Consider the following 25154-nt stretch of genomic DNA (forward strand, 5'->3'; position numbering starts at 1 on the left):
CGCCAAGAGACGACTTGCCTACACACACACACACACACATGCACACACACACACACACACACATGCACGAACGCACATACACACATACACTCCTTATTGGTCAGAATAATCACTTGCATGCTTAAGGAAGTCCATGGTGTGTGTGTGTGTGTGTGTGTGTGCGTGCGTGACTGTGTGAGTGTGTGTTGTGCGTGTCTCTTTATGTGTGAGTACCAGATCCGGTGCGTCCCACGATGCCGAGCTTCTCTCTGGCCCTGATTGACAGATTCATCTGTTTGAGGATGATGGGCGTGTCGTCACGGTAACGCATGCTGTAGTCACAGAAGTTGATTTGTCCCTGCTGAGGCCAACCCTCTGGAAGACACACCCCCTTCACACGCCTCGCAGCCTCCGGCACACACCCCTACAAAGACACACATACATACAGATACAGGACAGACAGACAGACAGACAGACAGACAGACAGACAGACAGACAGACAGGCAGGCAGGCAGGCAGGCAGGCAGGCAGGCAGACAGACAGACAGACAGACAGACAGACAGACAGACAGACAGACAGACAGACAGACACACACACACACACACACACACACGTGTGTTTCCATCAGATACTCCAGTAATTGACATGTGTTTACACTACATTTTGCTGTATTAATTCACATAGAAGGACCAACTAGAAAAGTGTTACATTTGGCTCTGTAAGTGTTGAATCATCACTGCAACATGTATGTACTGTACTGTGCGTATACAGTGTGTGTACTGTCATAGCCTGTCTACCCATAGCCGCTCTACATCCTATTCGCCCCATTATACAAAATTTGGCAGCAGTTCAATGGATTTGCATTAGGGGCGCTGTTCAGACAGAGGAGACTTGGGATCCCCTATTGGGCTGGGGCTAATCACCCACAATAAGTCCTCGCTAGCAGCTGAAACCTGAATATATTACGGTCGTCTCTGACTGCAAATTAAAAATCAAAATTAAAAACCTGGGAGTTATATCAGTATAGTTTCTTACAGCTTTGACATTTGTGAGTCAGTCTTCACTAGCTTCTAGCTAAGGAAATGACGAAATCCGATTGGGTAATGGGGAACTAAACCAGATGCTAACGTAGGCGAGACGTAGCCTAGCCACAGGCTAACTGACAAACGTGAGGCCAACAACTTGGCCGATCATGATGTACGCCACAAATAGACCAATCGACCTCATACTTAGACACTACAATGTTGATTTCTGCCTTCGATATTCATCAGTTAAGAAATCTAGCGTCGGATTAACATGGTAGTAAAGGGAGTCGCCGTCATGTTTTTTTCCAGAATCACAGCGGGTAGAGAGCTCACGTGCAGCATTCTGGGTAATTGAGTTTCACGTTATTCATGCACAAAATGCGCGTTTTTTTAAAAATGCAGTGAGTTTAAAAAATCAAATCAAGTGCCATTTGGAAGGGTAATTTACACTTCCTTTAGGAAAAACAAAATGAAAATCGGTGACCTTCCATATCTGACACATCAGCTGCGTCTATTGTGGAGCTTCTTAGGACCCCCATTCATTCTGACGGCTCTCCTCGGCTTGAACATCGCCGCCTCGTGGACAGTACCACCCGGAAGAAGCTGTCAGTTTGGTCTCTCCTCTATAAACCCTCTCTGGTACTGTGCTGTGCGTATACAGTTTGGTGTGCTGTGCGTATACAGTGTGGTGTTTGTACTGTGCTGTGCGTATACAGTGTGGTGTACTGTGCTGTGCGTATACAGTGTGGTGTTTGTGCATAATGTATGTACTGTACTGTGCGCATTCAGTGTGGTGTTTGTGCATAATGGGGTTCTTTATTGTTTGTGCACACACGTGTACCAGTGTGTTTGAGAATTAAAGTGGAAATGAAGCACTGACAACTATTATCATTTTTTGGCGGCTTATTTATTTTCATAAACGAATGGATGTTCGTTGGACTGCACTTTTAAGTAGTTTTGCTGAAAAATGACATGTTATTACCGAGTTTCGCCACAAGGGCCTAGCCATGTTCGCCGCCTACATAACGCGAATGGTAGAAGTTGGTGGCTAATGTAACCTTCCATTCACTTAACGTTAGCGTGTGCTAACTACAGCGTTAACTGACTCTAATCGTGGCAGTAAAATTGAAGAAGGACAAGGGGTTCATTTTACATTGTCCCTGGGTCTTCTGTTATAGACCTACTATCAGATGAAAGAGAAATGCCATCACTGTGTGTCAAAAAGCCTTTGCTACGAGCATGATGGGATAGCTGCAGCCATCCACCCATTGCATCCACCATAGGACAGGAGTCAGGACTGTTAAACTCAAATTACTCACAAGACAACCGTGTCATTCGTTCCATAACTTTTAATGAACTCCTCTTCCACACCCCCCGGTGGACTACATCTAGCCCTAAAACATTTTCACAATAAAAGTCTGTGAGCTGCTAAAGGAAATACAAATAACAAATAGTTAACAAGGACTGTGGGGCTGCTCGCTCTCATAGGTTTGTAGTGACAGACCGTCACCAATAATAACTATAACGTCTTTTTCTTGCATTGTTGGACGCTAATCTGAAAGCCCATGTCGTTAAGTTGGCTATGTGGTCCAATTCAGTAATAGAAAATAACTTGCAAAATTGCCGGAAGTTTGGAAAGCTTTGTGAAGGGAAGGGACGCAGCCTGTGTGTGTGTGTGGCTATCCCATCCCCTGTCTCGTCTCGCTCTCGGAGGAGCTTTGGGGATTTGAAGTTGATGGAACAGGAAATGAGTACACACATTAAACTATCATGTCCTAAATTAAGTTATGGCATGCTTATAGAGTTCTTCAGTAACGCGGAAGCATGTAGTAGATTGTAGTCTTTCATGTTAGCATTTAAGGACTTCCTGGTTCGTATCGGCTTCCGGCCTCCATTGGGAATGAATAGAGGTAAATTTCAAATAAGCTCCGAGTGCAAGCACGCGCTTAGCGAACTCCCGCAAACTGTCGAGGGTGTTAAAAATAGGCTGTAGGTATGACATGGTTGATCATTTTGTGTCAAACTTCGACATAAATACGATGTTGCGTCCATATGCTAAACCCGGAAGCTTTTGGCGACTACAGAAGCGGCGCCTGTATCTAACGGCATGCACGTGCGGAAGGTTGTACCCATGGCAACCAAAGGAAAGTATGTAGTTCGGAAGTTTTAATGATCAGAAAGGGGTTAGCAATATTGAATTATAATCGTCATGATTTAACATGTGAATACACCAACATGATGATACGATCCGTTCCACTAATGAGAAAGGGATGCGGGGACACGCTAATGTTCGTTGTTGCCGTGCAACTTATATTTTTGCCAAACCTGAATCTCTATGGCGTTTTGCAATGTAAAAAATCGCCATCGAACCGGAAGTCCAAACGCCGCATACAAGTTGACGTCAACGCTGAAGAGCTCTATTAAAGTAGCTGCATCTATTGTATTGAACTACTGTTGTGAGGCTTTGGGGCACCTTCTGAACTTTCACCACTAGATGGCCTCATCGTGCCCCATTGTTTGTGCTGTGTCATCATTTGCTGAGTCAAGTTTTGTGTTTGAGTTGACCTCGTTTTGTTAATTGCATGTCACCTGCATCTCGTTTGTTTGCCTTTATAAGCCTCCTCTGTTTGTTTGCCGGTGCTCAGTCTTGATTTTGTCATCTGAAGACCACTATGCTAGTAAGTTCCTGTTGCTCTCTTGAACCTTTGTTTCTCTGGATGTTTTTGACCTTTTTTTTGGACTTTGAATTTTGATGCCTTGCTTGAACTCTTGACTTTGCCTTTTTGAAAACATTTTTGGATTTTGGACTTTGTTGACTTTATTGGATCTTCTGTGCGTTGGACTCCTTTTTTGTTCCTGAACATTTTCTATGACCTACTGAGCATTTTTGATCTGAACTGAGACCTTTTGTCGCTTACTGGTCTATTGATTTGCCTTTGTTGAAGCACTCCTTTTTTGACACAGTAAAACTTTTTGAAACCTGACTTTTGTTGTCTGCCTCTCTCTCTGCATTTGAGTCAAGTCTTTGGTCTTGTGGTATAGTGTCTGCCTGCTACGCTAGAGACCCGGGTTCAATCCCCGGGCCGTTCGTGACAACTGTATTTTGTTACAAAAGCCGCGAATGCATCCTCAAACTGGCTGGATTGGATTTGACTGGATAAAACCGATAAACGTGGGCACGTGAAGTAAAAATAATTTAGATGCTTGGAAAATGTTGGCGAAATCATCGGAAGATGAAGGTAGGGAACTGCAACATTGCACGATTATGAAAGTGATCATGTTGGCTCATGCCAAAATTTGTTAGCGCCTTGTCACCTTAGCAAAAAAGCAGCTTAAGTTTACCTGTGGTGATGGGATGTCTTGTCTGCCTTCATGCCTCATATTTGTTCTGTCCCACCCAAACACGTATTCTTGCTTCATTTGGGTTAAGCAAATAAGCTCATAATCAGTCACGCAAGGCCCAAATGTTTAATTCACTACTATCATAGCAGCTTTAGAATTGAGAACTACCATTCGCGTGACGTCACCCGCTGTTGGCTGGAAACGTTAACAGAAACGTTACGTGTTTGTGCTTTATTTTTTTATTAACGGCTTAAATGTCAGACTTCAAAAAAATATATATTTGCTGGCTTATCTTACTGGTGTTATAGATCCCTATATTAGGTCACTGCTTCATTTCGTCTTTAAAGTGGAAGTCTGTGATTTTAGTCATATTACCTTGAACTAGCCTGATTATCATTGACTTTCAAATCTCTTCGAGATTTGGTCTGACCAAGAGCATAACAATTAACCTTTCATGGTTGACCCGCCCTCCTAGGTTTGCTACTGTTTGACTGGTGTAAGACAAGGTATGTGGAGTCCTCATTTTTTTCAGGAGGTCAGAAACGATATTTACATTGCTCTTGACCTGACTAGAAGCAACGCAGGTGTTGCATCCCTTGGAGGACGTGGCCTGGCTAACCTTAAACTGTCATGGGATTCCAAAAGTAGTGCCTGAAATAGCCCATTACGGGTCGTTACGTTGAGGGTGTGGGGAGCTGCCCAATCAGAACTCTCTTGCTTGGCTTGTTTAGGTTGAGGGTGTGGCTAGCTGCCCAATCACACCAGATCGATGGAATTTTGTAAGACAAGGCAGGAAGTTGAATACTTCTTAATTTTTCCGCTTAACTTGGGAATTGCGTGTATTTAGCAACTGCAGATTAAGAAGTTTTCAACTATGTGTGTTCTGATGATTTGTGTACAAATTCCAAAATCCCAGAATCCAGACTTTATGTGTATCAACAAGAGAACTTGCAGACGGCAGCGGTAACATGATTGTGCTTCTGCCTCTCGGTGCCGGTCACATGCAAGTCGGTGATCAATGTTGTCTACTAATGAGCTGATTTGAATTTGGAGGCTACGCTTTCAAGATGGCTGACTTTCAAGATGGCTGACTTTCAAGATATCCAATTATTTGTTTGTCAGCAGCACGCAAGATTTGCTGCAGACAAGCACACTACAATAACTGTAATTCTTTTTATTTCATTTTCTTTTTTCTTTTTCCTTTTTTTGGGGTCCTGTCCTGTATGTGTGTGCGTTGTGTTACCATGTGTGTGTTTATTACCGTGATGTACTCCAGCAGTCTCTCTGCAGATGTGAATTTGGCTTCCACCTCCGTAAATTGCTGTATCGAATACGCCAACGCCTTGGTTAGCTGGAGATGAAAAGAGGGTTAATGGTGTCCTCAGGCGTGAGCATGAACAGGTATAGGTACTAGTAGCAACAATGCATTATTTTGAGACCTTGGATAAATACAGTATATGCAGATACTTTTTGAAAACGTATATGTTTCTATCTGTTTTCAAGACAAATATGGCAGTATAATTCGAAATGTCTTATCATGGAATTGCCTGTTTATCAGCACATCATTTTCAGAAACAGACAAGTACCTTACTTCATTCTTACACATATCCATTATAAATATCCTCTTAAATCTCCAGTTTTAGAAAGATCAATTTTTGGGAGCTAAAACTGTTGACAAGTAAACAAAAGGCCCGCACAGATAAGGTACACGTTTACAAAAATGTTCATATACTTTACAGGTAAACAGGGTCTGAATTATTAAGTAGGCCTATTCATTCTTAAACTGTACAAAGGAGGTATTAGAGGTGTTAGGCCGAATTCACACCAAGGCGTCGCGGAACGGAAGCGAGACGATTGAGATCTTTCTGCTTAGTTTCGGCCGGTGTGTTCTACTCTGCCTTTCACACCGACAGCGTCGGCGTGCGCGACCAGTCCAGTAGCGTGCTACTTTGGCATTTATTTGGCATATATAGCCAGCTCCTGCGCCGCTGACGCCCGACTAACGCCAGTTGGTGTGGAAGGACAGATATGTTTCCATGTATTTTCTCCACCGCCGGGAAAAATCGATTCCGTCCCACGATGCTTCACCACATTGGTGTGAAAGCGGCCTTATAGGTCACAACAATGTTTTACTATGAATTGCTAATTAACAAGTTTGTCCTTGAGTGCTTGGCGTACAATATGCACGCTTGGCATGTTAGCTGGCCTCGGCCCTGGGATGCTTTAAATGGAGCTCATGCGGGATGAGATACCCTTGTGTAGAGGAAGTGAAGCTGGGTGTTCTACTGAAATGGAGGAGTATGGGGAGGTGGTGGGACAATTCGGAAAGCCTTTGCGTATGACAGGTGAAACAGGGAAGGAGGGATTTAAATATGTGCAAAGGCGGGAGGAAGTAATGACGGCTGTCAATCACTCGCAGACTTCCTCCAGAACTACGATTATACTGTATATAAACAACATTAATGGATGGCTCACCTGAATAGTGTAAGCGAGGGCTAAACCTTTCATGGAGGAGTTAACGGTGTCGTTGGGCGTGAGCATGGTGAACAGCGCCACTATGAAGATGTTGAGGGCCGACTGCAAGCCCACTAAGTTGCACAGCAGCCGCGTACTGGAGTTCCACAACAGGTAGAGGTTGGAGTTGGTGTCTGTCATGTCCCTGAACCTGCAGAGAGAGAGAGAGAGAGAGAGAGAGAGAGAGAGAGAGAGAGAGAGAGAGAGAGAGAGAGAGAGAGAGACAGACAGAGAGAGAGAGAGAGAGAGAGAGAGAGAGAGACAGAGAGAGACAGAGAGAGAGACAGAGACAGAGACAGAGAGAGAGAGCTGTTATTGTGTCATACATGCATATACACTCGTCTCCAAAAGAGTTGTCGCCTATCCATCTGTTTGGAATAACAGCTAATAACCTGACTTTCAATTAATCACTTTGCTTCAGAAGTCACTCATATGAAAGCTACAACCCTCCCGAATGAAAATGTATGTACAAAAATAAATTTCATGCACCAAAGAAAGATTGACCCTTTATCCCCTTAAGACGCGGCTTAATACATTTGTTGTTACCAGTATGGTAATGACCAAGTCGTGGTGCATTTCGAAAGGGCCTGTGTTGTGTCATAGTATTGTAGTGCTATGGTAGTTACATTTCAATGACTATTACAGCGTGCCGCTGGAGGTACGGCGCGCATTAAGGGGCTACTGAACACAGACAGGGCAGATTTTCACAAGACAAAAGTTTTGTCGCCTATCGAACATAATGTGAAAATGAGCAGATAAGTCACTTCGAATTGTATCATGGAATCATGGAAAGCAACACAATGAAAAAGAATGAAGATCGATGACAGATGGTGACATATTCGCTATTCGTAGAGCAATACATGTTTAACTTCATGATTTAATCAATGATATTAAAAGCCCTCAAACACCTGCAGCATGCATGCAGCTCCTCATAAGAACTGTATCCGTACCATGTTTCACTTTAGGCACCATTTCTCATATTCTTCATCTCCAACACCATACAGTTTTGATGCTATCAGTTCTAAAATGGTTGATCTTGGGATCTTGACTTCAGAGTATGAGTCCCATTAGCCTTCATTTTTGTCAGAATTAGGCCTGACATACTCTTGGCTGGCTTTTGTGAGACAGGACAGTGGGAGAGACTTCTTTGGTGTTTAAGGTGAAGAAGTTGGAAAAAATACATGGTGCCTAAAGTCAGACATGGGAGGGATACAGCTCTTATGTGGAGCTGCATGTATGCTGCTGGTGTGTGAGGGCTTTTATCATTGATTACATCATGAAGTTAAAAATGTATTGCTCTACGAATAGCCAATATGTCACCATCTCTCATTGAACTCCTTTGATTTTCATTGTGTTGCTTTCCATGATTACAATGACGCTAAACATACACCTAAGGCCAAAAATTGATTTTCTGGAGAGGTGTGAGTGAATCAGTGATTAAGTATGACACCCAATCTGCGTATTTGAAGTGTTTTGAAGTGACTTATCTGCTCATTTTCACATTATGTTCGATAGGCGACAAAACTTTTGTGTTGTGAAAATCTGCCCTGTCTGTGTTCATTAAAGGGTCAATCTTTCTTTGGTGCATGAAATTTATTTTTGTACATCCATTTTCATTCGGGAGGGTTGTAGCTTTCATATGAGTGACTTCTGAAGCCAAGTGATTAATTGAAAGTCAGGTTATTAGCTGTTATTCCAAACAGATGGATAGGCGACAACTCTTTTGGAGACGAGTGTACTGTACATCATACTGTAAACTGCTCTCTCTTTCTTTAAGTGTGTATGGGGTTGAGGCTGTGTGAGTGTGCTTGCGTATGTGTGCTTGCACATGCGCGTGTGTGTGTGTGTGTGTGTGTGCGCGAGCGAGTGTTTGTGTGTGAGTGTGTGTGTGTGCATGGGGTGGCCCATTGCAAAACCCCGCCCCCATTGTGAAACCCAGCCCCCAAACGGTATCGAAAAAATAAGCCCAATATATAAACATATTCATCTGTGCCAAAGTTTAAACCAAACATTTTCTTAATCCCAATAGAATGTCTCTGTTTAAACCACGTCACTGCGTTGAACTCGCCTCTCCCCAGGGCCACTGGAGCTGCTCAAAGTCGATTGCTTCCCAACAACGTGGGTGGAGTTCCCGATTTCTCCCGAGTGAAACAATATTTGTATGGCTCCTGGCCTGACTGTGCATGTGTGTGCATGTGTGTGCATGTGTGTGCATGTGTGTGCGGGTGTGTGCATGTGTGTGCGGGTGTGTGTGTGTGTGTGCGGGTGTGTGTGTGTGCGGGTGTGTGTGTGTGTGTGTGTGTGTGTGTGTGTGTGTGTGCGCGCGCGCGCGAGTGTGTTGCCGTACATGTGTATGTACTGGTCCCTCTTGTCGTAGGCATGTATGGTGCTGAGGCCTTGTATGACAGAGGTGGTCAAAGAGATCCAGGGTGAGCGGCTCACATTCTCCTCCCGCTTCAGCACACGGATGCCCCTCTGGAAAATACTACACACACACACAATAACAGCTTTGGTCAGGCCCAGGACAAAGTCATCTGAAAGGGCCCCCACACCCAGTACACCCCCTCGTTGACTTCCCTGCACACACACACACACACACACACACACACACACACACACACACACACACACACACACACACACACACACACACACACACACACACACACACACACACACACACACTTACTAGAGAAAGAGTGTGAGCACGAGGCCTAGGAGGGCAACGACAAGGAGCATGATTGGGAAGACGGCTACGATGGTGATGAGGATGGAGGTGACGACCAGACCACACTGGAGGAAGACCTCCATACTGAGGGGCAGCCCCCCGTCCAGCTCCTCCTGGTCCTTAGAGAAGCGGTTCACCAGACGGCCGGTGGGGGTGGTGTCGAAGAAGCTCATCGGACTGAACAAGATCTGGAGTAGAGTGGAGTGCAGCAGGATAGCATAGAGGCAGAAGTTTTAGGATCCATGTGGTAACACTGTATAATAATGTCTGCTTATAAAGCATTAGTAACACTTTGTAAATAATTAACTAATGATGAACAAAATATTAACAAATGTTTGTAAATGACTAGGAAATTTCAAAGAGGCACTAGGTAGGATGACGCCATTTGCATGGTGCCCGAGGCATGCCTGTCTCAAAATCTACACCGTAATGAAAAAATGCAGTTCAAATAAACTCGCGGTGAGACTGTTTTTCACAGAGGCGAAACGCGTTGTTCACTATGAATAAATGAACCAAGTCAAACCAAGTCAAATGAACCAAGTGATAGGGTAGAACATGACTGAGTAGAATAGAGGAGAGTAGAATAGAACGGAGTAGGCTAGATTAGAGTAGAATAGAGGAATAGAATAGAATAGAATAGAATAGAATAGAATAGAATAGAATAGAATACAGTACAATATAATGCAATAGAGTAGAATAAAGATATAGAATAAGTAGAATGGATGGAATAGAATGCAAGGCACACAAAGCAAGATAAGGCAGATCCATTTGTAAGGTGCATTTCATACACAGAGATGCGGTAAAAGGAGTAAAGAAAACAAGAACTAGAGAGAAACATGCAGTACATTATAACACAATAACAGAGTAATAGAGGACATGAGAGCAGAATAGAGTAGGCTACACTAGAATTGAGTGGAGTAGCGTAAAATAGAACAGACTGGAGAAGAAGTCAGTAGAATAGAGTAGCACAAATTAGCAGTAATGTAGAGTAGAATGACGTTTGTTGTCACTGTAGACATACTATATGATGTGAATTTTACATAATTATGATGAGACAGAAGTGCAGAACATGTATGGTAGGCTGTGATCTATTTGCTTATGATTGTGTCACCTTGTCAAACATGGCATTGTGTAGCTTGGAGGAGCCGCGCAGCGTGACCCGTGTGTAGGAGTGTGCCTTGAGGACGCTGAATATCAGCATGGGCAGTATGGTGAGGCCGTACACACGCTGGTAGTAGTCAAGGGCAGGGTTGTCTGTGATGCTGCCAGCCGTCACGTTACCGCCACCACCACTGCTACCCATGAGGTGTCCCGCTGTGGTATTCTATTATACAGACAATCGCACGCATAGACACACACACAAACACACACACACACACACACACACACACACACACACACACACACACAATTTCTTACATGAACGTGGCCTTGAGAATCCTACTACTAAGTAAATTCCCTACTAAGTTACTACATCTCATAGGGGGTCAGATTGCCTTACAGTGGGACACTTTAAGGTTTAAGGAGTGTCTAGTTTCTGTATAGTCATACACCAGAGAGCGGCTACCATCAATGAAGACACTTACCTGACGCTTTTATCCAAAGCGAATAACAGTTACTTTTTTAAGTACATGTTATTGGTTACAGTCCCTGGAGCAGTTAGGGGGTAGGTGCCTTGCTCAAGGGCACCTCAGTCATTGAGTGAGGTAGGGCGTGGAGGGGTGGTATTTGAACCTTCAACCCTCTGATCCAAAGTTAATCTCCTCAACCGTTAGGCTGCCCCCATTGTCACATTTTGTCTTAATTTGTAAGGTAGGTAGGCCTGCTATATCTTCATCAGAAAATAATGTGTAATGTATAGACCCCTTTAGAGTTTGTAAACAGGTATGACATAATTTGGCTGCGTGCGCACCGCTGCCTCAAAATCGACCATGCTCCGTTCAGTGGTACAGAGACTCGACAGGTGTTTTTTCCTAAATAAGATAACGGACGCTCGCGCCACAGACACAGGCATTCCTGGCGATGCCATCAGTCCAGTCAGTAGTTTAATGTCTTGTAACAACAAACATCTCCTATGCTTCTGGAACAGCCTCTTCCCTCTCAAAATAGCATACCCAGTGTACTTTTCGGAATCTCTATTTTTTTTTATCAACGTACACGCTTCAGAACGGCAGTTTTTCCTCTCTTTAGTGTCTGCACTGCCAGCCAGTATTACATACAGCCTCACCACTCCCAATTTTACCCATGCCTGCAGTTCACCTAGTGGCCGCTGTCGAGAGAGCACAGCCCATTCTTTCTGCATGGAGTCTGCACTCCACCCAGAAGAGTGGAGTCTCTCATAATTTTCTTAAAACATCTCTGGTGTGTTTGAGTCAACGATGCGTATGCATTCATGAGGATGTCGATTCTAAACGGGTCAATATACAGTATAATATACACATTTTCACATTCCAACTTCTAACTCACCAAAAAAAGGCAGTAACATAGTAAAATGTTCTGAGTGAGTGAGTGAGTGAGTGAGTGAGTGAGTGAGTGAGTGAGTGAGTGAGTGAGTGAGTGAGTGAGTGAGTGAGAGAGAGAGAGAGAGAGAGATGCCTTGGGCTGAATGTATGTAAGAGTGAGCTATATATGGTTAATATATGTGTAAGGATGTGTGTAATGTCTCCTGTGTAATGTCTTTTTGTATTTATGTATGTATGCTACTTGACACCTTCATTTCCCCCTGGGATCAATAAATGATACTCTACAGGATAGGTAATGTCCTAAAGTGGGACACATAATCATCCTAATTCCTAATGTGGGACAGATGTAAAAGTAGTAATTCAGTAATCTAGTTGAGCATTAATTGAGCACTAGTTGTGTGTGAGTGTGTGTGTGTGTGTGTGTGTGTGTGTGTGTGTGTGTGTGTGTGTGTGTGTGTGTGTGTGTGTGTGTGTGTGTGTGTGTGTGTGTGTGTGTGTGTGCGTGCGTGCGTGCGTGCGTGCGTGCGTGTGTGTACCCCTGATCCCTGGTGTAGCCAGTAGCTGAGCCACCAGTCGCTGAAGGCTGTCGTCCCCACAAGCAGCATGAACCCCAGAAACACCAACGACAGCGTGAAGAAGCCTGGACAGTGGACACAAACACACATTACATTACATGATACTGTCTCATTTGTGGAAATAAGCTCATTAAGTTAAGAAACAGCGTTATACACCATGAGACCAGCTGGTCTCATAGGACTCACAGTTGACTGCTAGCTTGGAGGTAAAAATTTGCACCGCCATACTCAGAGAATGGTTGAAAGTACAGGAGAAAGGTAGAACTCAATAATTTAACTATGACATAACACAGGGCCTTCAGTAATGTGCTACGAATTGGTCATTGCCAGTCTGGTAACAGCAAATTTATAACGCTGTGTCTTCCCCATTCATATAACTCAAGGAGAGGTGTAAAATAAACTTATTTCCAACTAGAAATGCACTCAGAGAGTGCATACCTCCGCCAAGGAAGCTGAATTTGGTTGTAATATTTGTGACATGTCGTGGTGTAATCCATGCATGCCTAGGCTATTCATCATAGGATAGGCCTACAGTGTTCAGAGAAGTGAACATTCAATTTTAACCAAATTATGTGTCTTTTATTAGCTAAGGCTTATGTCACCTCACCTGGTTAGCTTTGATATTAGAGCACCGGTCATTGTGGCAAATATGATTGGTCATGCCATAGGCATAGGCTACAGGCCCTACTGTATTTTGGAAATTATTGTATCTCCCATCGCTATACTGTAGCCTTGGTGTCATTGTTCATTCATTGTGTTGTTATAAACATTTTGATGATTGGAAGCATGCCTTTCATCACATAATTGTTTTGCCACAATATTGTATAGCGCAGCTATTAATATCAATCCATAATAGCCTATAGTGAATGATATGACTACGCGGGTACCTTGGCCTTTGAGAACGATTTGGTATCACTGTCAAACACAACCTTTGATTAACCTTAAATGTAGTGAACTGGATACCATTCCCTCCTTGGCTCTGTCTGTTCATCATTGATAGCCTAACACTGTTCACCGTTATTTTTTTTTCCCCTCCCTCCGTGGGCTACAAACTTCAACAGGCGAGAGAAAGCTGATTTGGTTGACATGGAAAACACTCGGAGAATTAACTCCGCAAAAGTTGTGACGATATGCATGACATTAGCCTACATATTTACATTATGTTTTGTTGCTATTTATTGACTATACGCACCTATGCCTTCAGTCGTGCAGGCACAGCAAATCCGCGCGCTGTGCATTCTGTCTGGCTTTTGTGGTGACTGTCGCAACACAACTTTATTTAACCTTTCATGTAGTGAACTGGGTAGGCCTACCTTTCCCTCCTTGGCACTGTCTGTTCACTGTTAAGCACTGTTCGCCGTTATTTATATATCCAACCTTTGTGAACTTCAGGGAAAACACTCGGAGAGCAATTAACTCCTCGAACGCTGATTTGGTTGACAGGGCAAGAACAATAAACTCTGCGACGGTATGTGTGCCATATTGTCGGCATATCGGCTAATATATATAATTTGGGGTGTTATTGGCTACGCAGCCATGTAGGCACAGCAAATCCGCGCATAATACCTACTTTCTGGCTGCGTGTGGTCACTGTCCATCAATCCACCTCGCAGGCGCGCCCTGTCATTGCTCAATTCACCTCGGCCACCTTGTGGCAGGCCACGAAATAGCAGCGAACGAACAGAGCGACAGACGGACAGACAGACGGACAGACATGCTAACACAGAAATCGGAGATCACATAACCTCCTGGCGGAGGTAAAAATGGTACGGTATCACTTTCACGCTTACAGTGTGCAAAATGGGTATCGGTTACAGTCCCTGCAGCAAGGCAGGGTTAGATGCCATATGAACCGACTAAAGGACAGCTTCTATCCTAAAGCCATCAGGCTACTTAACGCTAAACCATCATAGATAATGAATAAGGAATCACTTCTTCACTCATCATCTCTTTTTTTACAACTTGACTTTTTGTTAATATGCATACTTAGAAGGTGAGAAAGTGGATCGCACTCGGGTTCTTCTTTTCTTCTTTTTACTTTTTATTTTTACATATCAGCAGAAGCGTACACATTTCATCCCTTGAATTGCCATAAATGCATTTCAATTGTTTTTGTAGACCGATTTGTGCTGATCCAGGAGGTGGCGCAGTGGGCGCTCCAATTAATGAACGGCTTTCAGGCCTGATGCTTTGGAGCGTGCACTGCGTCATCGCCAATCAGCAACAGGTGATCAAAGGAGACGCCTAGATAAAATTCAGGAAGTAGCTTAGTAAGACGAGACACTGACGAAGGCAACAGCCGAAACGTAAAAAAATGTCTACACTTCTGCTGCTATGTAAAAAATAAAAAAAATAAAAAGAAGAAAAGAAAAACCAAAGTGTGATCCACTTTCTCACCTTCGAAGTTATTCAACTGGAGACGCACCACACGGAAGACGCAGTGTATCTGAACTACTAATGTTTTTAGAGCTTTTTATTAACATACTTTTATTTATTTACTTTTACGACTCAACAAAAAGTTTCATTACTCATAAATTCTTGAATTCAAGACCATATGGCAAAAAACACCTTGTAGCTTTGTAGCTCTAGGGCATTCCACTCCATCTAGTATTGGTGATCAGGTGCATGGAGATCCTGGTAAGGATGGGATTCAAGCCTACAACCCTCTGATCCCAGGGCCAAGTCCCAAACCATTACCATGCGGACACAAAGCCGGCGTTGAAAGAGCTAAAACGCTTCTGACTCCTGCCTGGAAAGCACAGGTCAGGGGCATTGAACGAGGCAAATGATTCAACCTGAAGCGGTCGATCAGGAAGAGCAACCAACCGAAGATCGTGTTCAGAATAATGTGAACATTCCATTGGCTGACGCTTGCTGACGCCGAGCTCATTACACATTTTTAGCTGAAGTTCAACTTCTAGTTTAACGCTTTCGACGGCGTTTTTGACACTTCTGCCGCCTGCTCTTCCATGCAATTCATGCAGTCTATTACCTCCGCTGCTTTCCATGCGTTCAACGTCGGCGGTGTGATCACATGGCAGCTGTATCATGAAGGGTGGTGCAACCACAGCTAATACCAGGGCCGCTGACAGCTTTTACCGGGCCTGGGACAAAGTCCCCCCCTTCCATTACATACAATGTAATGAGGACCCAATTTTGGGACCCCTCTCTCCCTGGGCCCGGGACAACTGACCCCTTTGTCCCCCTATGTCGGCTTCCCTAGCTAATACCACTATTGTATGGATTAAAATATTTTACTGAATTATCTAAGAGGCATATTCATTGCTTGCACATTAATCACCAATTACTAATTACTAAGAACAGAAATCAGAACTTGGATTTACATGTGTGGATATAATATTCTGGCTGCACAAGGTTTGTCACTCTTAACAGTGTTCAATGTGCCCGGCTCTGAATTCCAGCACTACATGTCGGCCTGAGCGAAAGGGAGAAAATCGCGTTCAAAGATCTATTTTTAGTTTTTGGCGATTTTCTTTTTTTTTGCAGAATGTTGACATTTAGGTCACAAAGAAGCTGTTCAGTGAAGCAGAAATTCAAATTGGTTTGTTTAAAGGCAAACATTTTGCCCCACTTTTAAATAAATCTTCAGATGTTTCATATGGGCGTGTTCTACTTACTTCCTACTTTGAGGAACAGAGGAGAGGCGGGTTTATCAACAAGCAAGCATGGCTTGTGTTTTCATCACTGAGAATGGTCAAAGCAAAACGGAGGTGCTGAATTGTGGATATTACATCTTCTATTCGATTCTATTCGTTTGCAAATTAATTGCTATGCGAGAAGGGAAGCGCCGTCTGTGCTTGGTAGTCGGGACACGGACGGTCATCATCCAGGCGGTCATCCTGCCCTCAGAGCTTCTGCTTGTTTCAATTATCTGGCTACGAGGCTACAAGCCTATGCAACGCACACATCCCTATTTATGGCGCAAGTAGCCTTCATTAAACACAATCTTTGACACAATATGTTTTGCATGTGAACGGGAAATGGGTTACTTTGGACTAGTAGCATGTTAAATCAAAAACGGTAACCTAGCTTGATGGCATTTGTTTACATTCTGTACTACACTCTGGCAGCAATATATGACAGCGAAATATTTTGTTTGGAGAGTGGACAAGACTTTGTTGACGTGCATTCATTAGCATTTATGTGAATAAACCTCCCAAGTTTGAATATTGAGTTTGGCCCGCAACTTCGTTCCAGATTTAGATTTCGACCCACTGTGAATTTGAGTTTGACACCCCTGCCCTAATGTAATGTAATGTACTTTGTTATAATTTTATGCTGCATGTTATAATTGTTGCATTATGAATTTGGGGAGAAACAAGTCAAACAGACAGACAACAGATGTGTCCGTCTATGCCAGTGGTTCTCAACCTTTTTTGCCCAACTCTGCCACCTTGTGGACACAGGAGGGAATTACATTTAAGAAACGTGTCACAAACCAATGGACGGACAAAGGCTCTTATAGAGATGTGTAACTGTGAGATGCATCTAAAAAAATGCACTAACTCTCCTTGGCCTGAGAACATTGAGCGCATTTTAGGCTATTGACGATGTCCTTGTTTGTAATTCACTTTGGATGAAAGTGTCTCCTTAATGTAATGCACATCTTCATGGGGGATTACTGGGTTTAGAATAGCTGTGTATACAGATGTGTGCATGGATGAGGAGCTAAATGGTGTTTGTAAGATAGTTGAATGTACTAATTGTATGCCTTACTGTCATTCTTTGCTGTGCCATACTGTCCGGATATTTTCATAAACACAGCAAATTTCAATCATGTTTGTCATTCCATTAATAATGTTTTAACAATTACAATGGTGTATATAAAACAATACAGTATTGCAATGGTTTCTGATTGCCATCTCATTCTGTAAAAGCCATTTTTGATTAAAACAAAAACTTAATTCTAACAGAAGACACTTATCCCTCAATTCTGGCCTGTCAATGGCTATCAGTCTGACAGCCTGTGACAGCTTGAATGGTAGGTGGGAGGGTTTAGCATGATGTCATGTAGAGGGGGAGGGCTAGGTCATGTAGGGGGAGGACTTAGCAGGGGGAGGGCTATATAGTATGCAGGTGTGGGTTGGACAGAAACTTTCAGGGCTGAGTTCTCCGTTTTTTACTTTTACAAGTGAACATATGAAAATGGCCACAACTTATTCAAATATTACCAAATTCCCATGTATCATGGTAAAGCTTAGAATCTCTACTTTTGGAATATATAACTAACTCAATATGCTCCAGGGCCTACATGAGAGTGGTTTTTCCACGGTCGGTCACAAATTATACTCAAACCAATACTGTATTTCATACAACACCTGCAATGCATTGGCATGTAATAGCCTACTGGGCCATTTTGTGAGAACAGTTTGGCGTGTGTGTGTGTGCGCGCGTGTGTGTGTGCATGCATGTGTGTGTGTGTCTCTCTAACCTCCTGCAGCGTTGCAGTACTGTTTGTACGTCCTCCACGTGACTGATCCCTCTTGAGCAGCTTCCTGTTTAACCAACTGATTCTCTGCACACACACACACACACACACACACACACACACACACACACACACACACACACACACACACACACCTTGAAATGTAAAAAATAAATAAAAGTACAAACATATTTCACATTTCTAAGTGTGTCTGTCTTCCTCACCTGTCTTAACAGGACGTTCCCCCACATTTTGTCCATCCCTCTCTTCATCCATCATGTTAAAGGCTGCCGGACGGACGGACACACACACACACACACACACACACACACACACACACACACACACACACACACACACACACACACACACACACACAGACACACACACACACACACACACAGACACACACACACACACACACACAATAAATCTTGAAAGCATTAGTCTTCAAAAGTCCAAGTATAAATGTTATATCTGTTATAGAGTATTACCAGGGACTAAAACTGGAATCAGTATTACGCAAGGTTCTAAGCTGCCAAGGTTCTAAGCTGCCAAGGTTCTAAGCTCCTTAATGAGACAAATGGGTTTCAATGGAAAAGTCATGTCAATGTAGGAGTCCGGAATTGATCCCACTTTGTTGCATTGGTGACACATTGAAGTTTTATCTTGATTCATGTTGAAAGTCTTTGGTATTATCAGTTTGGCACCCGGACCCGCCAGGTTGGTGGGGGACCGAATTAAGAAGTATAGTCTCCCCATCCTCCTCCATGACTGAGGTACCCTGAGCATGGTACCATGCAGCCGCACTACTCCCTTGAGACGCAGTTTCAGGCTGCCCTCTTGGACGGGTGAGGCATAATATGCTGTTTCATTGGGTGAGTGAACACTGTCTCCTGTCTCCCAATCAGGGGCCTCATGTACGAAGCTCACTTACGTACAAAAAAAACTACTTAAGTTGTTTTCCACAGCCACGTTCAGATGCACTGAAACAGACTAGATGTGGAAAACTGTGGATCTCCAAGCGAATTTCAAGGCTGCTGTGGAAGTTGCCGTAAGTGTGAAAGTCGCCGGAACTGGTGCATTTCGTCTTTTTGGCAGCACACAGAGGCATGCAGCGCAACTACATGTGCTGTACGCGGTCGGAAATATTGCAAAAAGGCAGCCAATTAAACGTGGATTTGAATGTTGAGGCTCGTGATTTAAAGAAGAAGAAGAAGAAGAAGAAAATCACCTCAACCATATTATTGTTGAGGCAGCTGGTTAAAAAGCGGACTCATGAAACTATCCTGGAATTACAATGAAATTATTGGATGCCCATCAGCAGTATTATTTCAAGTATTAGGCAGCTATTACAGTTTTTCTCGATTGCTTTCACACAATTTTCGGAATCAGTTCTCGAATTCTCAAAACTCTACACACATATCTCCATACCTCACACACAGCGGTCAAAACTCTTCACTACCTCTGAAAAATGCACGTCTTGTCTCAAAACAATGTACTCTCTTCTAAAAAAGGCCATTTTGTTCTCAAATCACACACACAAGCAGTCATTTTAATACACTCTTATGTGAACCATTGGACACTAATATGCACAAGGTAAAACTCTATACTCAACTTGACACACAGTAGAAACTTATTTTCTTCACTGTTCTACTTACTAAAGAGGGTATTTTTCTGTAGTAAAATACTGAAATATTGTTTTTAGACTTTGAGTACACAGATGTGTGGCAAAAAATATATTTTACATATTTTTCTGACATTTAAAAAAATGCACTCGTTTATTGTAAAATATTGGGTAACCACATGAAAGTGATCTCTTGTATAACATATTTTGGAGTTCAAAAACTAAACAAATGTGTTTTTTCACTGCATCCACTCATGTTTTCATCAATATCACATGCAATGTGTGTCCTTATGGGGTGATGATTTCAGATTGCAAACCTGTATGAAGAGAGTTTGCCCATGTGATGAGGAAGTGAACATAGTATGGCAGTTGATTTTAGTACTTTGAATGGCAGTGTGTTCAATGCGACAACCAGGGATTTTCTTCATGAAAATTGTGTGTAATCCAGATAATTGTGTGTAGTGGTTTGAAAAGACTGCGTTTTAAAACTGAATTGTGAGTGTAAAGAAGGAATTGTGCTTAGTGTTCAGTGACATTGGTTAGGGGAGTTGGGAAATGGGTGAGATGTTCCGAGAATTGTGTGTGAAGTACCAGAACTTGTGTGGAGGCAATCGAGAAAAACTGTAAACATTGAATATTTTCTGGACTGCGACATCTCTGCGATGTGTCTTCTCGCATTTGTTGGGAACGTCCTCACCACAGTGCTCGTCTTTCTCTTTTAATAAGGCTACTGTAAAATCAGTCCATCAATTAGCCTAACAGGTGAATTTCTAACTGAGTATTGGCTGCAGTTTATTCATATGTGGCGTATGTGTGTAGGACTGGGTACCGAAATTCAATTCTTTGATGGAACCGAATTAAAAGCTAAGGTTCTACTTGGCATTGAAACGTGCCTTGTCTGTCGGTTCCACGTTTCGGTTCCTGAAGTCTGACTGTCAGAGCCATCAAATGTGTGTTTAAGCACGCGGCCATTTCAGCCAATCACAAGTGTCACAAACTGACCACGCTCCTCCTCTTCCCGTTTCGCACCTCATTGATAAGACAGCTGACATTCAACCAGCTGATTGTACTATTGAGAAACAAAAACATGCCGTCGAAAGCGTGGCTATATTTCAGGAAAGTAGATAAGGAGGAGCGCGCTGCAATATCTGCGATAAACTAATAGGCTATCATGCAAGAATGGCAATACATCCAACCTGTTCAAACACCTGCTCTTGCATTCGATTAACTTGCGTGCAGAGTTGCAGCATCTTTACAACGGCAACACCGTCAACCTCAACCATGACCTCGACTCTTCAGGAAGATGTCTCTGACTCCTTGGAAACATGTTTTTCCATGAAAAGAGCTAACTTAGAAAGAACTGGTCTTGTGTTGGGGACGTACAAATGTAGCCTGTTTAGACCGTCGGTTTAATTCGAGGGAACAAAGAACACAGCGACAAAACAGATTTCCTCTCTATCCGGCTGGAGAATAACGCCATTGTTTACTTGAAGTAGCGGCCGCTTAAGGTTAAATAACTGTGGATTGAAAGAACATAAAAACATTCCGTAAAAAAACTGTAAAAAGCTAAGAATCTCAGCTTTCGAACAAGCCCTAACACATGTCTGTAGGTCTAGGTTAAGGAGATCGCTGGCTGTTAGGGAAAAAATGACGAGATAAAAAAAAATAGTTGGAAAGCGCTATTTTTTCACTTGCAACAGCGGCCGCTTACAGTTCAATAACTTTTGAATGAAAGAACATAAAAACGTTCCGTAAAAAACTGTAAAAAGCTAAGAATCTCAGCTTTCGAACAAGCCCTAACACATGTCTGTAGGTGTAGGTTAAGGAGATCGCTGGCTGTTAGGAAAAAAATGACGAGATAAAAAAAATGGATGGAAAGCGCTATTTTTTCACTTGCAATAGCGGCCGCTTACAGTTCAATAACTTTTGAATGAAAGAACATAAAAACGTGCCGTAAAAAACTGTAAAAAGCTAAGATTCACAGCTTTCGAACAAGCCCTAACACATGTCTGGTTATATATATTTAGAGACCTATATATCTTTTAGATTAGGACTCTTTAGCTTAGATTCACCATGGCGTGAAAGCAGAGTGTTGTCGCGGCTACTTGCAGCAGCTGATCATACGGCCCAGTTCTAGTCCCTGTATGGAAATGCGTGCGAGACAGCACCATCGAGCCCCCGTCAAGTTTCATGGATATTTATGAAGCCTAGTTGTGTTAGAACAGTTCTGCAGAACCTAGTAGAAAAGCCCCAGCTGTCGACAGACTGGGTAGCGTAGGCTACATTAAAAAATCATGTCAGGCACGCTTGACATAGGATTGGTAGGCCCTACCAGAAGTGAAGTTGCACCGTACAGCAGAACAATTTTAATCAGACATGAGTACATTTATCAGTATCAAAACCGTTTATTATACTTGCCAAGCCATGCCGAGAGGACAACTTGCAGCATGCAATTAATCATGAACGCTGTAGCCGATAGAATTAAATGCCTTTAACCCGCCATTGCTTAAGTCACGATGAGCGCCGCCTTGTGGCAGGCAGGGAAACTCATGATTTGCAGACCCGTTACGCCATCTACTGGCCACTTTGGGTAACTGCAGGTTTAATTCAGGGTTTCTAGGAACCGAAACGAAGGAACCGGAAATGGAACCGGAACCGAAAATTGTCAATCAATACCCAGGCCTATATGTGTGCATGCGTCATCTTTCATATTTATACCCGACATAAACTTTAAAATTTCTCGGCAGCCTTGGCGACTGCCTCATCGCAATGCATTTTGATGTAATGCCTTGTAAATATCAATTGGGGCGAAAACTGCATTGTACTGCATTATAACATGACATTTTTTTTCTGCCGTCCTCACATTAAGTATTACCAATGCCTGATTTTATACACGCCAAAGTAATTTTGTTAGGCTATTGCGCGCAGCCTTTTTCTTTTTAAATTGGCTACCTCCGAAACAGTGGCTTCACCTCGCATCATGAAATGCATTTCCCCGTTCCCCTTCCCGCGTTCCTTTTCCCATTCTTTCAACCAACGAATACAAATGAATGGGTCTGTTCATACTAATTAGAATATTCATATAGACTATTTAAGGGAGGAGGCAAGGCGGAGACTTGGGCCCGCGTGTGCTCGTGCATGTGCGCAAGATTTCACGGCAAAACCTGGTTACGCACTTATTGATACATCCAGATTTTTTTGTCCGTAAGTAACTTTCAAGATTTTCGCGTCCGCAGACTCCGCACTTTCTTGGTAGGAAATCCACGCACTTCTTTGTACATGAGGCCCCAGGGCTCTAAATTAACACCAGCCAACCGGCCAAATGTTGGTGAAATTTCTGTTTGGCTGGTAGAAAAACCAACACACTAGCCACTTGACAATGGGAGTTAAGCCTGTCACGATATACGATAAGTCAATAAATCGGACGATAACTTTTTACAAGAACGATCACTTTTCTGGCCCCGATAAGTAACGATAAGTTATTTGCGTGATGTTTTGTTTTCCCTCTCTCCCTTTCTCTACCGTAGCCAGACTACTGATGGCGCGTTATAGGCCAATGCAGCGCAATGACGCTTAAATGTTGGTGTAATTTAAGTGCAGTGCAGTTCTGGTTGGAAAAAAGTGCATTGATCTGGCTACTTGCGTCTTTGAAATAGAACGCTGGTGTTCCCGCGCGTCGCTTATAAGCCTCGACAAAGAATCAGCGCTAGAGACTAGGAGCGCAATATTCTTCCAGTCTCAGTCAGTGCATCTGCAACGTTCCTCAGAGAGGGGAATGAACAGCTCCAACACGGAGGCAAATGTTCATTTTGAAACATGCGCAGCAACCCAATATCCACGACGAAGACGTGTTTGTGCAAACATGAAATAGTGGTGCCGTCGCGACAAACTTGCTCTGAGGCTGTTATTTTAAACCTCGCCGAGTTTCCACTATTATTTCAATGCACCTCCTACCCCGACGTTCGTTGTCTGTTCTTTTTGTGATTTTCGCTATATTTCTTGTTTATTTAGACCTAACGATATGAGTAGGCAGTCCACAAGCAAATCATGAAGATAAGATTTGTGGATTTAAATCTGTCACACCAGGAGAATGTGAACGGTTGAGCGCGCTACAGGGGAAACAGAGGCATGGCGACTCATAACTCATAAGAATCAATGTATGGGCGTTCATAAAGGACTTTAAAGTGCGCATAATTGCAACTTGTTCCAGTCGAGGGTATCAGAGAGAGAGAGAGAGAGAGAGAGAGAGAGAGAGAGAGAGAGAGAGAGAGAGAGAGCTGGAACTTGTGCATCTGTTCATGCTCTTTTGCTTTTTGCTGATGTTGAAATGCCTTTAACAGGACTGACTTGGGTTTTGACTGACAATTAGCTAGTAACAACGTGCATTTGTTTGAAATAAGCTGTCTAAGTAATAATTTGTGAATTAACTTAACAATACCCCACCAGTAGGTTATTTTACATCACACCATGGATAGGCCTATAAGCCATTCAGTGTGCTTGAGAAAGATAAATAACAGAAAATGTTAAAGAAAGACTATATAATCATGAATAATAAATGAAAAAAGCCTATTTAGAGCCTATTGTGCTCCATGGGGATGTATTTAAAAACATATATATATCCCCCGCCGTGATGCTTTAAAAATGTGAAGGGGTGTAGTCACATTTTTATTATTTATTGCATTTTTACGTCATTATATTGTTTGACACATTTCTTCTTGGAGCAGGCGTCAATCTTAATTTACATTCAATGTTTCAAGAAGGAGGCCGCACCTTGCATAGCAGTGTTTTTTATTGCACATTATATTGTTTGAAAATGGCGAGAGAGACAATATTATCGATTATCGCAATAATTTCTTGTTATCGTTATCGTCTGGCAAAAATTGTTATCGTGACAGGCCTAATGGGAGTATCCCATTTGGGCTTTCAATTTAAAAACCAGTCCACCCATTCTGAAGTTATTACACAAATACAATTATGTGATGGATGAGACTTTGACACACTCACTGCGACAGTTGTCTCCGGAAACTCCAGCTGGCCAAGGCATAATAAACACACATAATAAACACACACGCACACAAATGCACGCATGCATGCACACACACACGCACACACACACACACAGGGATGTATGTACCAGTGTTTACGATTCCATTCTTGACCGACTTATCCCCTATTGGCTGTGGAGTTTCCTCTGAGAGCGAATCAGCTGTAGACTCTTCATTCTGCTCCTAAACAGGACACATAGGCCAATCAGCATGTATGTTACAGGACACAGCACAGAGTTGGAACAATGAGAACACCACCCCACAAACATGGGCCAATAAGAACAAGCCTTTAGATGGACCAATCAGCATGCAGCACATCAGCATGACCAACATGGAAGCTTGAAAGTTGTACCCTAATGTTTTTATCCTGTACCACCATGAAAACTGAAAGGGACACAAGGTAGGACT

The 25154-nt window shown here is 42.9% G+C and overlaps 1 protein-coding gene across 1 annotated transcript in view; it reads right to left on the reverse strand.

The window, feature by feature from the left end:
- Nucleotides 1-24925, reverse strand: part of LOC134470124 (ATP-binding cassette sub-family C member 12-like) — a 29299-nt gene extending 4374 nt beyond the window's left edge. The window contains exons 1-11 of the mRNA XM_063224143.1: nt 24836-24925; nt 18299-18361; nt 18078-18161; nt 12587-12690; nt 10700-10912; nt 9550-9776; nt 9208-9345; nt 6822-7011; nt 5608-5697; nt 214-403; nt 1-18 (exon numbers count right to left, since the gene is read on the reverse strand). The exon at nt 1-18 is cut by the window's left edge and continues 142 nt beyond it. Coding sequence (XP_063080213.1) covers nt 1-18; nt 214-403; nt 5608-5697; nt 6822-7011; nt 9208-9345; nt 9550-9776; nt 10700-10912; nt 12587-12690; nt 18078-18161; nt 18299-18353 — 1309 coding nt within the window. The 5' untranslated portion in view covers nt 18354-18361; nt 24836-24925. The remainder of the gene's footprint in view (nt 19-213; nt 404-5607; nt 5698-6821; nt 7012-9207; nt 9346-9549; nt 9777-10699; nt 10913-12586; nt 12691-18077; nt 18162-18298; nt 18362-24835) is intronic.
- Nucleotides 24926-25154: the final 229 nt, after the last annotated feature.

Source organism: Engraulis encrasicolus, chromosome 19 (assembly GCF_034702125.1).
Source record: "Engraulis encrasicolus isolate BLACKSEA-1 chromosome 19, IST_EnEncr_1.0, whole genome shotgun sequence".
NCBI lineage: Eukaryota > Metazoa > Chordata > Actinopteri > Clupeiformes > Engraulidae > Engraulis > Engraulis encrasicolus.